The sequence below is a fragment of the Semicossyphus pulcher genome, unplaced genomic scaffold (genome assembly GCF_022749685.1).
Source record: "Semicossyphus pulcher isolate SPU_LCO1_2020_fin unplaced genomic scaffold, fSemPul1.0.p SCAF_23, whole genome shotgun sequence".
In the NCBI taxonomy this organism is placed as follows: Eukaryota; Metazoa; Chordata; class Actinopteri; order Labriformes; family Labridae; genus Semicossyphus; species Semicossyphus pulcher.
The window spans coordinates 2,899,106-2,915,015 of NW_027211697.1; the positions used below are offsets into that span (position 1 = coordinate 2,899,106).

Consider the following 15,910-nt stretch of genomic DNA (forward strand, 5'->3'; position numbering starts at 1 on the left):
TGTCTTAATTTTATCACATTTCTTTGTCATTGTTATTTGATTCATTTGCATTCCCATTCTCAGGCTATTCCTTAATTTCTTGTAAGTGCTAGGTCTAGCCTCACTCTCATCAGCCCAACTTCTCGCGCTCTCCCGTCTTTCTCTATGCGCCCTTTACAGCCTCACAGACCGAGGCAACATCCACTCTATTTCCCTGTCACTATAACCGTCAGAAGTAGTAGACATGATGCTACAGTTAAAGTACAGTTTATGCAATCCGCCAAACAATTTTCAATCCTACCGCGCTCCTCTCTCTCGTGTCTCCGCCTTCTTCCTCTCCAGCTCTACAGTGATGTTGTTATGTCACCGGAAGTTTACTGCCTCCTATCGACACCGTCCTTAGATGGGCTTAATGCTTTTTTATTTTGGGGAGGTAAATGTGGAAAATATTGAAAATGTGGTATTGCATGCCTTTTGTGTCAAAGAAATTGATCCACAATTGAGGTATTTACTCATTTAAAACAGCGAGTGGAAATTGAAAAAAAAAATATGAGCTGCAATTTTATTGATTCTTTTTATTATTTCAACCAGCACCCGATGATTTAATGCAATAATCCTACACACTCCGACACAGCAGATGGAAATGTGCTCTTTTTTGTGTGCTCGTTTCTTCTTAGAAGAAGAATACTTCCGGTTCATGTCACGTGTCTTTCCGGCAGCTGATTATTACCCAAACAAGTCATGGCGGAGAACGGAGCTGAAGGACCGGCGAAAGCTACACTGACAGCGGCAGAGAAACAGCTCCTCCGCCGCCGACAGGAACTCAACTACTGGCAGCAAAACTCAGCGCGGCTTCGCAGCAGAAACCGGCTGACTGGCCTGGCTATCGGAGCGTTTGTGGTCGGCATGTGTATCCTTGGCATTGTTTCCTAATCATATAGATAGTATAAGCTAATACACATAGGCTAACATATAAACTGTGACCTTCAATTAAGAGCTCAAATAATAGAAAAACAAACAGAAACATTTAGGTGGTTAGCATAGATAACTGCACACTGAAAAACAAAACTGGTGTTAACTGGTCAAAAAAATACATCGCTAAACAGTAAGCCAGAGAGTTCAGTTTAGCTAGTCGGCACATAGCAAATGGTGAACATCACATTAAGCAAGATAGAGTACAGTACAGCTTTGACACTAACTATTTATTTGTTGACAAAAAGTTTACTGAAACAGTTTCCATCTAAACTAAGCCAAATGAATTTGTGAGGTTGTCATCAGACATCAGGATTTTGTCAGCCGAACTAACTGTATGTTAAAACTAAATCTTATCCACAATATGCATGGTCAATGGTTTTAAAAAACAAAACAAAAGTATAGCCAGAAACCGTAATAATATGTGAAATACAGAGAGTATTGTACAATAACCCCACAAGCACCTTTTAAAAAATGTTAGGGGATATTTACATAATTGACTAAAAACAGTAATGTGTTGTCTCGAATGTTTAACCTCACTGTGAAAAAATGAAATCAGCCTTTGTAGGTGGTTATCTTTTTAATGGTTTATTTATATTTTTTATTTCATCATAAACTAATCATGTCACATTTTCTCTTAACAAAAGCCCATATTTTTAAAAACTTTTCCCAGATTTCTAGTTTTGTTTTCAAAAAAGGTATCCTCAAACAGCAGGACACGGTATATTTTTTAAGCAACATTTACAGGGGGAATAGAGAATTGTTTTGGATTATTGCCAGCTGTGGATTATACGTTTAATCCGAAACACTTGCAGACAGGAGACTAGTGCTCCATCGCAAATTACCAACAGCAGGACAGTTAGATAGAATTGAATGCAAAAACATTGCAGTACTTGTTCCTGGTAATAAAGTATATGTCACATAGTGCAACAGCCAGTCGAAAAGTGCTTTAAATAATAAAACAAGAAAAGAAAATATACATTTAAACATCCAGTATGGCTGTTGTTTTTCTTTAACCTCTCGTTGTCCAGTCAGCTACACCATCCTGTCCGTCAAACAGGAAAGAATCATGGATGAGTTGGATGATGAAGCCAAGATCCACATCATCAGAGGGCCAAGGACCGGTGCCAACTCCTGATGACACTGACCATTAACTGTCCTGGACTGACTGGGTGGGGATGCTCTGGAGCGACACCTATAGACTGTATGAAGTTACCCTGAGTGATATGTGACAAGTCATGTCTGCTCAGCTTCTCCTTAATGAGATGCTTAGATACGACCTGCCATTCAAATTCAGGGCATCTCATGACATGTCACAATTTTGTGCATTGTTTCTTTGTCTGGAAATATATTAAATCTAGTGTTAAATTGTTCACTTTTTTTCTGCATGGCAAATAAGACAGTATACGAGGCAGCTTTTAACGATAGAATGAGAACAAACAAGAGCACACAGTTTTAGAAAACAAAGGCAATACGAGCCTTACCAAGACTTGAGGCTTGTAACTGTGAGGATGTGCTACTTTTCAACCTAAATAAGAAAACAATCAATACCCTCAAAGGCATACCTCCTTTCAATGCTGCCCAACACTTTTGGATTCTTTTGGACAGCTGATCACAGCTGTAGAGACTTTGGATGCTTGTGTCTGCATCAATAATTGTATATATAGATGGATGACGCGTCTCCATCTGCTATCATTGTACGAAATTGATGCCAAAATAGCTCCCGTGACGGGGGCTACCATCTTGCGCTGGTGACGTCATTTGGAGCCAGAGTTGCACAGTAGAGATCGGCCAGCTAACCAAAACACACACCTAAATTACCGAAAAAACAGCAAGGATCCCGCACATCGGCGTGTCTAAGAGCAGAACAGCTTCTTTGTGTTGGTCTGAAGCAGACGTTCACAGATATGGAAACTTCAATGACTGTAGTGATTGTTTTAGTTGTGTCTCCTCTCGCCGTTCCACCTCTACTCTACTAATCAGGAACAGATCTGCTGCAGGAGCCGTATTTGTCAACAGAGCTGTCAATCATCCTTTTTCCTTTTTCTAAACTTGTCAGAATAATAATAGAATAAGAACTAACTATAATGACAGAAACCATGTTTGAGAAAAATGTATTTGACATGTATTTTGATTTTATAGTTTGACTCATGTCCCATCTGTTAACATGGAGGAGGCGGGCTTTATGACCTATACTGCAGCCAGTCAGCAGGGGGCGATAGAGAGGTTTTGGCTTCACTTTTAGGAAGCTGTCATGTCGTCCATCTTTTTATACAGTCTATGGGTGAGAGAGTGAGTGGTGGGTGAATGACACTTGCTGGGTAACTTCTCATCATGATGGCCTGCAGTCTTATTTGGGGGGGAAACTTCAAGTCTGTGGTCTGGTTACATGTGTACTGCACTAGTATATGTGTTCTGGATGTGAAGTGAAATAGACTCTAATAAATGAAATATAATAATAAAAATAAAGTTTATTTACGCTTACATTTTGAAAGGTGGAATAGTTATGGCCCACAAACAAAAAGTACACAGTTTGTAAAACTGTCTCAGATTTTGTTTTGACAATCTGTCTTCAATTTACCAACATCTCAAATTCCCCCTGTCAGAGTACACATGGGTCAAATGTGGCTTCTACACTTAATGTGTGCACTTTTTTAGTTGTAGGTGTATTGATGCAGCCACATGAACAAATGTTAATGTGTGAATAAAGAGCCAGGGAGTATTCACTGGTCTGTGCGTGTGATTTATTTCACTTTGATTTACTGGTATGTGTACAGTATGCATTGCTTTACCATCAAATCCTGTAGCCATGTATTTAAGGCCCTTGTTGTACCTCAGAGAAGAAGAGTGTCTAAAACACTTGGCGATAGATAGTGACTTAATAGACATTTATTATACCTTTAAGTTTAGAAAAAGATCACTATGTAGGTTAAGTATTAGGTCAACATTGATATCTGTTTCCATGTGAGACCAACAGCTGTCTCCTGGGTAAAATTCCTCTGTTTACTAAGCACAAATCAATTGTAGCAAATCAGGGCGGGACTAAGTGAAACTATTGAGGAAAAGAAAACAAATTGCTGAATGTACCGACATAAAAAATATAAACCAAAATCATTGAGTAATCTCATTTTTGTAACTGTTACACAGAGTGTGAGTGACATTCAAAAGCCTAAAAAAAATCTATTATCATTTTTTTTTAAAAACAACTCAAAACTCCAAAAGGACGATAGCAATTAAGTGTCAAAGCAGCCATAAGTCAACCAAATCATCTGAAGGATAACACGCATATTCACGTTATTTCTTCACGCAATTTAATGTTAAAACAAATATTCAATGTTGAGTTGAGGCCACCAGTTTATTTAAAGAAAGGTTTCATGAAATCAGCTCGAGCATACAACTCAAACAAAGTGGCCTCTTCCCTTTGTCTCTCTCCTAAAGGCCTAAAAGCATCAGGCTGTATTAATTTTCTGTTTCCTTTGTCTCATCAGTTCCATTAAAGTGTGTGTACCAGGTTTCAGGTATGGTTACTTAAGCATAACAGGTTTTCTAAAATGCAGATTGAAATATCAAGTGTCCCAGGTTATTAAGAACAAAAGATAAAAAACATCCACATCCTGCACATAATTTTTCCTCTGTCACCTGAACCTGCCTATGTAACCCGAATGTTTCTGATCTGAAGACTACACCAACAGGTCAAAAACAAAATTTCACAACAGAAAACTAGTGGGCAGGAAAATTTCAAACATGAGGAAATAGCCTAGTTTCCTAGTATGAGGTTTAAATGATAACTTTATTTTTATTTATATAGCACCTTTTTATTTAAATGTCCTCATACTAGGAATACTATGTTTAAATCTTAAGTTTAACTCTCAGTGTTGCTAAAAGAAGCAAGGCTTGACAAGAACAGAGCAGGAACACGAGTTGTGGAGTGTCTGATCTGAAGTGCTTTAATGACAGTATCTTTTATCACAGAAATTTCCCCTTTGGAATTTAAGAAATGCTTGAGAACCAGGGCAAAGAGAGCTTTGTTTTTCAAAGCAGCTTTCTAAAACCTAGTTGATTCTAACCTTTACTGGCCACTTTCACAATTCCTTCAGCCAAAATATTAGAAAACTAGCAAAATCAGTTATTTGTCACAAAGAAATGTTTGACAAAATGAGATATAAGGTGTACTCTAGCTATTCAAGCATGAGGCCTTGCAAGTGACGGTTTAAGAAGTATGGTCAGAATCAAACAGCCAAAGCTATAATATTCTGACTTTCTGACTTAACATGGTAACATGCTCCCTGCCTGGCTGGTTAATGCTCACCGCTTAATGACTCCAAACCCCTAGTTTGTAACACTGTTCTTTCGGTCTAAAATTTGGAGATTCTAGGCAGAAACCAAGACAACCCTTATGACATTGTTATGACATCATCAAGGTACTAATTAACGGCCAAATCGCAATCTCCACACTCACAGACTTTGAGGTGTGTTCCCGGTAAGTGTGCGAGTGCTTAATGCTGTCCCACTGTCAAATCGTCAAGTGCGTGAGGGCTCTGATGCAGACTTCACAACGGCGAATTGCAGACTTTCTGTGAGTCTGTATGTCTGCAGACTTTCCCTTGGATGTTACCCAGAGTTCACAGCCAACTTGGTGACGTATACAAAAGGGATTGTCCAGCCCCCCACTAAATGTAAACTAATGTTCGTATATTGAGGTAGTACTCAATAAAGTTTGAACAAAAAAACCCTAAATGTAAACAAAATGTAAAAATAACGCCTCCCTGACTTTTGATAGTTTTCTAAAATATGTAAACACTGTAATGCAAGACACAGGTATAAATGCTTGAGGTCGGCTTTATTTCTAATTATTTAATCTTGTTTCCAGGCAACATGTGATGCCATGATAGTGTGTCTGTCCCTATCTTCATTTTTATGCAGCTCTCAAACCCTCACAGACTCACGCACTGCATGCCTGACATCATTAAAGTCTGTGAAGGTTCAGTGCTAAGGCTTTAGGGTGGAGTTTGGGATTGGGCCAACCTAAGTTCATGCCTCACATAATATGTTCATTTTCTTTGTTAAATAAAGTTGTTGTTTTTTTTGAATAAGCGCCCTACAAAGCCAATGAAACAATATACAACTGTTTTCACAGGCTGAACAGGCCACCTTGTGACAAGTTAACCCTAAACTTTGATTTATTGGTCTTCAGAATGATCGATCTTAGAAAGATCTGGAGGTGGACTGCGTCAAGTAAAACGGCAGTTTTGAGATTTGTCCACTCTGGAGTGCACTTTGTGTTTGAAAGGCACCAGTTTTGTATGAAGTAACAGTCAGTTTGTAAACAGTCTCAGAGTTTTTGTATGTATGAAATGCTCACTGCAGCTTTCAAGTTTCAAGATGTGAGAAAAACCCAAGAAAAGAAAACAGCACAGAAAAGATTTTTCAGATCCTTGGCTCAATTTAAGAGTCCAAAGCGCTACGCAACCAGCAACTGTGAGGAGGCAGCTTAGGATGCTGCTGCAGGAACAGGGGGCTGCTGGGAGGTGGTCAGACAGGAGGCGTGGAACGAGTCGGGGAGCTCCTTGGCATACTCCACCAGCTCATAGGAATCTCTGATGTCTGTCAGGCCGAACCAGAAGACGGTCCACACGCCATTAACGAAGCTGCCATCACAGTGTTTAAAGTACCTTGACAGAAAAAAGAGAGAAATACGCCAATGACATTACTGGTCTTATGGCTCTGAGGCCAATACAAACTATTTTTGAGCTGGAAAATAGACATTTTCTACATGGATTTTGTCCTGATATGTTTATAACTCATAAATCTGCTTTCTTAAAAAATACCTTAATAATGAATATTATATAATATATATAATATAATATAACCACGTGCTGCAGGCAGAGTTGAGATTATCATATACTATGGAGTTTTGGTACCCTCTGCTGGATAAACGATATTGTGAAACCATAGACTGTATAAAAAGATGGACAACATGACAGCTCCCTAAAAGTGAAGCCAAAACATCTCAAGCGCCCCCTGCTGACTGGCTGCAGTATAGGTCATAAAGCCCGCCTCCTATGGCAAGCCGTTTTAACATTTAATAGCTAGACTGGATATGTATTGCAGATATCTGTAATTCAATTCCTCCTAGTCAAAAAGAACATTTCAGATATCCACAATGACATTCTTCCTATCCACAATTGTCATTTCAGATATCCACAACGCCATTCTTCCTTGGACAAATGGCGTCACTTTTGCCATTCATGTGTATTGGGCTTTCAATTTCAGATATCCACAATTACATTCTGGATATCTAGAATGAACATTCTGGATATCTGCAATAGAATTCTTACTAGGAAAAACTCCCATTTCAGATATCTTCAATCCAATTGTTACTAGTCATAATTTTCATTTCAGATATCCAAAATGAAAACCTATTCCAGATATCCAGAATGTAATTTTGAATATCCAAAATACATTGTGACTAGTAAAAATGTCATTATGGATATCCACAATTCGTATTATGACTAGTAAAAATGTAATTTCAGATATCTACGATTAGGATTATGACTAGAAACAATACAATTGCAGATATCCATAAAAGTATTGTTGATATCTGTTGACGGGTAGACAGGACGCCATTTTATGAAATGAAAATTATGACTAGTAACAATTGGATTGAAGATATCTGAAATGGGAGTTTTTCCTAGTAAGAATTCTATTGCAGATATCCAGAATGTTCATTCTAGATATCCAGAATGTAATTGTGGATATCTGAAATTGAAAGCCCAATACACATGAATGGCAAAAGTGACGTCATTTGTCCTAGGAAGAATGGCGTTGTGGATATCTGAAATGACAATTGTGGATAGGAAGAATGTCATTGTGGATATCTGAAATGTTCTTTTTGACTAGGAGGAATTGAATTACAGATATCTGCAATACATATCCAGTCTAGCTATTAAATGTTAAAATGGCCACTTATACTTTTTAAGGATTTTTAGATATCTTAAATTTAGTTTTGACTAGTACAATCAAAGTTGTAGATATCTTGAAATACAATTTCTACTAGTAAGAATGTTATTGCGGGTATCTTTAATTACCATTCTGACTAGTGAGAATACAATTTTGACTAGGAGAAATGCTATTATGGCTATCTAAAATGTAATTACAGATAGGAGCTTGGTTCGATTAAATGTTAAAACGGCTTGCCATAGCCTCCTCCATGTTAACAGGTGGGACATGAGTCAAACTATAAAATCAAAATACAGGTTAAATAATTTTTTCTCAAACATGGCTGTCATTATAGTTAGTTATTCGGCGATAGATAGTGACATAACAGACATTTATTTAAATGAAAATCTTCAAAATGAATATTTTAAACTCCAATATGAAAGTCCAGAAAATGTGTGTGTGTGTGTGTGTGTGTGTGTGTGTGTGTGTGTGTGTGTGTGTGTGTGTGTGTGTGTGTGTGTGTGGTATCTTACCAGGGGTTAATCCTGTTGGTGGCTCTGGACCTCCAGAACAGTTTGCCCAGGTCCTGTCTGATACATTCCCACAGGATGTGGCTGGTGCCCTGACCCTGCTTACTGCTGCTCACCACAAACTTGTCGAGATAAGGAGTGCCACTGTTCACCGGCTCCATTGTGATGATGGCTGCTGCGCTGTACCTTCAGAGACAGATACCAAATCTTCAGGAGAGAGACTTGCTGGGTTGACATTTATATACTTGATATGCTTTATGTTGGGTAAGGACGATGGTGCAGATTCTTATACTAGAACCGTGTTTTTTGCATATATTTCTATATCTACATATTTTAAACATACACAGTTTCACACACCCTTCAGAGAGATAGATGGAGTGCAGTCTTCCTTTCAGAGAGTCGATGTAGTCTCGCCTCAGGTTTTTATCAAATGACTTGTTGATGAGAGCCAGGAGACGCTCTACATCAATCCTCTCCAGAGAGGTATACCTGCACACAAACACACACACAAATAATGTACTCTGGAGTCAGTCGGTGAGTCAAATGCAGTTTGTCTTTTTGTTTTTTTAAGCTACTGGAAACCCAAATCCACAGAGCTGTCACAATCTAATTTTTTCTAATCTGAATTTGAAATATTGTTCTTCAAGTTTTTGTAAACTTTCATGATATTGGGTCTGAATTGAGCGTGGTTTTATTCTGACATTTATTCCAAAGATTGCTCAATTAATTCTGTGAAAAAAAATCACCACACGGCATCTATGTGGCTTTTATACCCAGTACAAAGCTGTAGCATGATTAGCTTGAGTTAATCGCCTTGCTTTATATCACATATTCCGTAATCTCTATTTACAGGAGGGTCATGGATTTTTTAGTACAGCAAGTGTTCTGGTTTCTGTTTGTACTACGCTTATAGTCCGAGTAGTATTGACGAATCACGTATCAGCAGGCTGTGGCGTACGCAGGAAAAACAGTCATTCATTACACCGTAATGGCATCCCGGCTCCCATCAGCGGCTGACACTAACAATCTGTTCTAGATCAAAAATTCAACTAGAGACAAATCTGTTTGACGCTGTATGATGAAAGCCGTTCAGTGTTCAGATTTCCCAACTGCCTCAAATGCATCAGAAATGATCAATCCAAAGTAGTTTTCTTCTCCTCTTGAAGACAAAGCTTCATTTTTACTTTTTACTAATCTTCATCATGATGTTGTAATTTCGGCAAAGGCAAGACCTGTTAATTAAGACAAATCAGAAGAAAAGCGTTTTTTTGGGGGGTTCATACCGCTGAAGTAAGCCAGAGTGCAGCCTTTGTATAACTGACGATTTACAGTAAAACTGAGACTCACCAGAAACAGATGAATGGACGCCTCTCCGGGGGATTTAATGAACCATGAAATGACGCCGTTTATTTTGCTGACATGTCTGTAGGGGCGAAATTCGCTTCACTTTTGATCTGTACACACATGGTCGCTTCTCAAGTTGCTAACTGGACTGTAAACAATGCAGCATGCGGAAAAGGAAGTCTGGGCTGGAAGTCCTTTTCGCTAACCGCTGGCTAAAGCGGACACATCTGACATGTTCATCGTTGTCCCCAGAGGTTATATCGTCGTCAGGTTATAGCCGATGGGTTCCGAGATTGCACATCCTGCTATGTGACTATTGCAAAAGAGCACATTGAGATGTACATTTTTCAGCCCTAAGCTCAACATAAGGGCTAGAAAACGCTTATTATGGTCTCAACAGCAAAATGAGCTGTATTTTAAACCAGGGTTTTCTAATAATTATGATCGTTTATTTTCACACAGATTTTTGTCGATGAGTTAACAAACACACAACTTTGATCGTGATCATGCCATTTACCATTTCAAACTAATTTTTAAGAGGCTTTAAACTTGTGGAGTAATACATAACCTTGCTCTTTTATGGATGCAATTTTTGTTTATGAGCTTAATTTAGGAATAAGGGTAATATTACATGCATTTGTGTATTAGTAAACTCAGGAAGTACATACCGGTGGATGGGGTCTCCGTTTTTAAAGAGTGTCCCAGACCCTGCAGAAGTCCAAAACATATTTAGATATGACCTCATTTATATCATTGTTTAGTGGTCAAAACCAGCGCCCCACACGAATATGCTCCAGAGCTCACTTGGGTTACATCTTAAAATAGACAGCTCCACATAAACTCTGTGAGGGAGTCAGCAGTCTCACCTCTGTGGCTGAACAGCTCACTCAGCAGTGTGTCTGCAGAGGTGATCACTGCAGAAGACTCAGTCGGAAGTTGATTGAGGAGTCTGGCTATGGTGGAAACTCTGCGTCGCTCTACAGCGCTCAGCCACGCCGCCACGGACAGACTCGGCAGGTCGCTGGGGAACGACACCATGCCCAGCACCTGTGTTACACAAATAGAAGGGGTTCAGGTGAAGCTGAACCATTGTGTTTCCATACCGTATATGTACATTTATTCTGTATAGGTAGCCGTCAAACATCAGATCAGGTCACAACAAACATAAATCACAGTTGAACCTTGCGTTCTTGGCTGCAGAGGCCTCCTGAGTGGTTCAGGAACATGACTTTGTGCGGTTGAAGGGATCGCGAGATAGCTGCCGTCACCTCTGTTGGGTCCAACATTATTGAGCAACCTTGCCTGTCCCTCCCAACAGGACAAACCAAAGGGATTGTCCCGCAGTCCAGACTCCACTGGAGGAGGCTGGTGTCCACACTAACAGAGGATGCAGCACTGCAGGAATGAGAGGAAAAAATATAATCTCTTTTTTTAAAGAATAACCCTAATGCTGTCATCAAGGTCATGACTGCTTGAGCTTGAAACTTAAAATGTTTACATGGCATTTAGGAGGCAGGTAGGGCATTATGGGAAATGTAGGATCCAGTCTGAGTTGAGCTTAACCAGAAAGAAACCTGATGCCCTGGTATGCTTTAACCCTCACCTGCTTCCACGTGGAGCCTCATGCAGTAGCAGGAAGGACTCAGCGGAGAAGAGAGGCAGGACAGTAGCAGAGTGCTGCTGCAGCGCTTCAGTTAGCTGCTGGCTGCGCTCCACCAGCCCTCGGGTGCACTGAGACCCAGCCACCGGTTCCATCGGCCCCATCTCCTCGTACTCAGACCGGCCCATCACCACCACAGGCTTCATATCCATTCGCTGGAGGAAGGAGAGCCCGAAAGCCAGGCTTTGAACCATTTCCCTGCTGTTGAACACTGAGCTGTCCACCTGGGAGAGACAGAGAGAGAGGACGACAGATGGATGGATAAAGATATAAGCACTGTCTTAAGTGTCTAAAACACAAAACAAGCTTAATTTGGACAATGCATATATTTTTTCCCCTTTAGTTAGTTGCCTTCAACTTCAACTTTAATTGTATTGTCCCTGGAAGGAAATTTGTTTTGCAGCCAAGTAAGACAAAGAACACAGACACATAGACTCGGTTACAAACAAAACATTAAAACATAAGAATTGAGTAGAGTTATCACATCACTCTATAAAATCGTCCACCACTGGACCAGGTGCTGTGTACCTCCCTTGTAACAAGCTCACTATCACTGTATCATCTGCAAACTTCAGAATGTGTCTTCCTGGCTGGGAACTTCGGCGTCAAACGTCAGTGTACAAAATTAACAAGATTGGTGAAAGGACACAGCCCTGTGGCGAACCAGTGGAGGAGAACAACGTGTCCGATAAACAGCCATTAACTCTGAGACACTGGGATCTGTCCACAAGAAGTCCATCCAACAATGCCAGGACACAGGTTAAAATCATATAGCAGTTTGTTGGCTAAAATGTGGGGCTGAATTGTGTTAAAAGCAGAAGAGAAATCTAAAAACAACAAGTGTGCATGTGTCCCTGGACCCTTCAAGGTGTTTAAAAAGTAAGGGTAAGAAGAACATCATTAACCCCTTTTTTACTCCTATAGGCAAACTGTAAAGGATCCGGGGAGTCCTCCACCGCTCCAACTAGCTCTCTCTTGATGAGCTTTTCAAATACCTTCATAACTAGCGAAGTCAGGACCTCAGTATAGATATACCATATGTCACAGTCAGATTTGTGTGTAAAACCTGGATATTTTTTAGTTCAATAAATGAATTGGACCTGTCCAATGTGGCTTTGTTTACTTTGCTTTGTAGTTTTTGAAAGATGGATTTGAACTACCTGTTTTTGCAGCTTTTATTCCTATTAAGTTTATTATTTGTTTTTATTTCATACTTCATGGCTGCACTTGACAGAATATTATAACAATATTGAGGTGTTGAGGTGCACACATATTCCGTAGGAGGTGGCATTCAAACGCCTATAATACACAGTATAGAACATAAAGTACAATATGTGGTACCTGACAGCTGCCATAAATGTGTTTCGTCTTTGTTTGTTTGCTTTGGAACTTTTTCACCACTTATTATGAAAATAAAACATTTTTGACCCAGTAGGACATGATTTAAAAGATTTATAATCATCACAAATAATTCACATGTGCGCACTATCGCATGACATAACTGGATTTTCTTTGACCCACTTTCTGAAGTGGCGTTAGCGGTCTTCCGTATCACAACCGGAACGCTAACAGCCGGCGTATTAATCACAATAAACCATAGCTACTGAAACTTTATTAGAGAAAAGGGTTAAACATATTTTATAACGTTTTTTTCCATACCTCCATTACGGCAAAGGCAGGAGACTGGACCTTTGTCGCTCTCTGGAACTGGGTCAGCCAGTACCGAGCCTCTCTGGGGTCTCCACCGACTTCATTAAGAAAAGCTTTTACGTCCCGGTAAATCAGATTCCGGTTGGCCAGGGCATGACGGTCAGCGGCGGAGACATATACCGGGTGCTCCTGCTGGGCCAAAGCCGCGGTTTTTCCTCCCGTGCTAGCCGCATCAGAGCTCATCATTCGGCGTTGTACACCCAAAATCCTCCTATGACGCTGGCCGGAGCTCCGGCTCAGAGCCGGGGCTGACGGGCTCGACAGGTACTTCCCTGCCATCACAACGGCCCGGCAACCGGAGGAACTGCCGTTCACTTTGGCCATGTTACTTGGTAACAGCAGGGTTTTGAGTCCCTCGGACTGTAGGCTGGAGCTGGTGAGCTCCGCACGAAGCCCCGGCTGACTGCTAGTAGCAACAGAGCTACAAAACGCTGCTGAAATGGCACTCCCCGGATTTTTTCAGACAGGGCCCCAGTAATTATTTTTTGCGATGAAAACCGACAAACGAGTCTGGATATTGGGATTCTTCTGGTTTAAAATTATGGGACACTGTTTCCTTAACAACAACTCCTAGTTACTGATACTTATGATAAACTAGGCTACATAAAATAAATGAATGAAAGTTTACCATACAAAATGTAGTTTCAGATATTGTGGGCAAAAATAATGAATCTCAAGTGACAGTTCCTTACTGTTGAACCAGAATATTTAAATGAAATGCCTTAAATGGGATTGTCCCATAAACATTTAAATCATGAAGTGCATTAAAAATTGTTACATTAAAGCTGCTTTCCAGGTGATCATAGTTTCTTTTCCATAGTATGCTTATAATTGTTATAATTAATGAAAAGTCCACTGTTTTAAAGTGATTAATTATAGTGGAAGCATTGAGGTACAGAATGTGCAACAGAATGACACCAACAACAATAGGCAAACGCTCATTGAATGAATTCGATGAGGGTATCTATTTCCCTAGTGCATGCTGGAAGCCTTCAACACACCCAACTTATGTCACTGCAATCACGTGATCAGCACTCAGCCAATCATATGAATGCTGGTTTCAACAATTAACTCATTTTTCTTTTATTCCAAATGCAAACTACAGTAATGATTTGTAGTTTTCTCGACAAAAAGCAGGAAAAGAAACAAAGAAAAGAAAACACTTTATATTTAAAACTGTATTTTGTGTGCAAATCAACAAACATAAAGGTAATTAAAAATATGTCCTTTAATTATTAGGTTGTTACTGTTGGATAATTAATAAAATATCAAAAACACTATTGTGTTTGCAGTACGTGTCAGATCTGTGTGCTCCCTGTCTATCTCTGGAGGGGAGTATGCAGTAATGCAGAGAAGAGGATGCGCAGGGCATGAATTTCACCATTCAGCAGAAAATCTTTCATTGTCAATGTGTCCTTAAAAATCTCCCCACTGGAATGCTCTTATCCTATTCCTGTTACCATTGGCTGGTATGCATGAATATTTAAGTCAAGACTGCAGTGACTCCTGTTGAAATAAGGACTGCAAGCATATCCACAATCCAACACTAAATAAGCAGACAGGCCTTCAGAGGTGATGTACCTTGACTGCCTCACATCTAATGCACACCTTGTAACTATTAAGATTACACATCCATTGTGTCCAACATTATATGCTTCAAAATATTAACACAAATGCGTAAGCACAGCTGATATAAAATGTTTTACTTTCAGCTGTTCACAACATAGGTCTACGCTGAATTAAATGCATTACATGTGATGTGATACAAAATGCAACATGAGTTAAAGGAGTTAATTGTTATCATCTTAAGTGAGAGAAATCTGAGTATTAACTTGTTTGCATGTGAATCAACTCTGCGTTTAACAGTTTCCACTTTTCCAAAATATTTTTGTCATCTTTTTGCCACCTGCAACCTCACCACTAGATGCCACTAAATCCTACACACCACTCCTTTAAAGGCATCCCGATATTGTTTAAGAAAGACAATCCAAAGTATATCCCCATTGTGTCTATTGTAAAATCAAAGTTTGTCAATGCTGAGATATCAATTTTACTAAAGATTTTTCTTTAACTAAACGAAGTAAATTGTAACCATTTCACAAACTTTAAACATTAGAGAGGCTTTCCGGTAGGGAGGTGCAGAAAAAAGACCCTAAAGGATGCCTTGTGGTTAAGTACAAGACACAAGCTGTGTCCCAATTCAGGGGCTGCATTCTGTGAAGGACATATTTGAAGGCTGATTGCGTCACAGCAGCGCGTCAAAGGCTGTCCCATTTCAAAGGCTCCTTCAGATGCGACCGACAGAGGCCACAAAGGATCCATCTGGTGCATCCTTTGCGGCCCAACATATTCCAAGATTCGCCACAATTTTATTGAGATGGTGGACTCTTAAGCGGCTGAGGAAAACAAATTAAAATGTAAACGTTTTGGTTTCAACTCAATCGAATAGCTAGCGATAAAGACATTTCCTGTCTGTCTTCAGCTGTCCTATATAATAAGGCAAAAATGCCCCAAAAATATTGTAAAAAATCAAAAATAAAGGGGCCTTGAAACAAATGATCTTTAAAATAATAGGTTAAGTTACGTACCGTTAGTTATGATAGCTAGTTAGCCCGCTAGCTACCTGTTGCTAGGCGACAGCAGCTGCGTTTGGTGACGCAAGGTTAAGGGCGGGAACAGCTAATGCAAACAGGAAATCCCCCGTAGACCAGACCGTCTCTTTCAGTTCAGCCTTAGCAGTCTACACAGGCTATGACTGACTCATCCTTCGTAGACC

General features: G+C 39.8%; 2 protein-coding genes across 2 annotated transcripts; one reads left to right on the plus strand and one right to left on the minus strand.

Annotated features, from left to right (window-relative positions):
- Window positions 1-706: 706 nt before the first annotated feature.
- Window positions 707-3,677, plus strand: coa3b (cytochrome C oxidase assembly factor 3b). The gene is made up of 2 exons (XM_069674240.1): window positions 707-889; window positions 1,983-3,677. Exons 1-2 carry the CDS (start codon window positions 721-723, stop codon window positions 2,087-2,089), a joined length of 276 nt encoding a protein of 91 aa, XP_069530341.1. The 5' UTR covers window positions 707-720; the 3' UTR covers window positions 2,090-3,677.
- nags (N-acetylglutamate synthase) lies at window positions 3,438-13,528 on the minus strand. Its single transcript, XM_069674238.1, has 8 exons — window positions 13,084-13,528; window positions 11,368-11,648; window positions 10,946-11,159; window positions 10,631-10,811; window positions 10,433-10,472; window positions 8,778-8,909; window positions 8,424-8,606; window positions 3,438-6,623 (listed from the first exon to the last, which is right to left on the minus strand). Exons 1-8 carry the CDS (start codon window positions 13,456-13,458, stop codon window positions 6,443-6,445), a joined length of 1,587 nt encoding a protein of 528 aa, XP_069530339.1. The 5' UTR covers window positions 13,459-13,528; the 3' UTR covers window positions 3,438-6,442.
- Window positions 13,529-15,910: the final 2,382 nt, after the last annotated feature.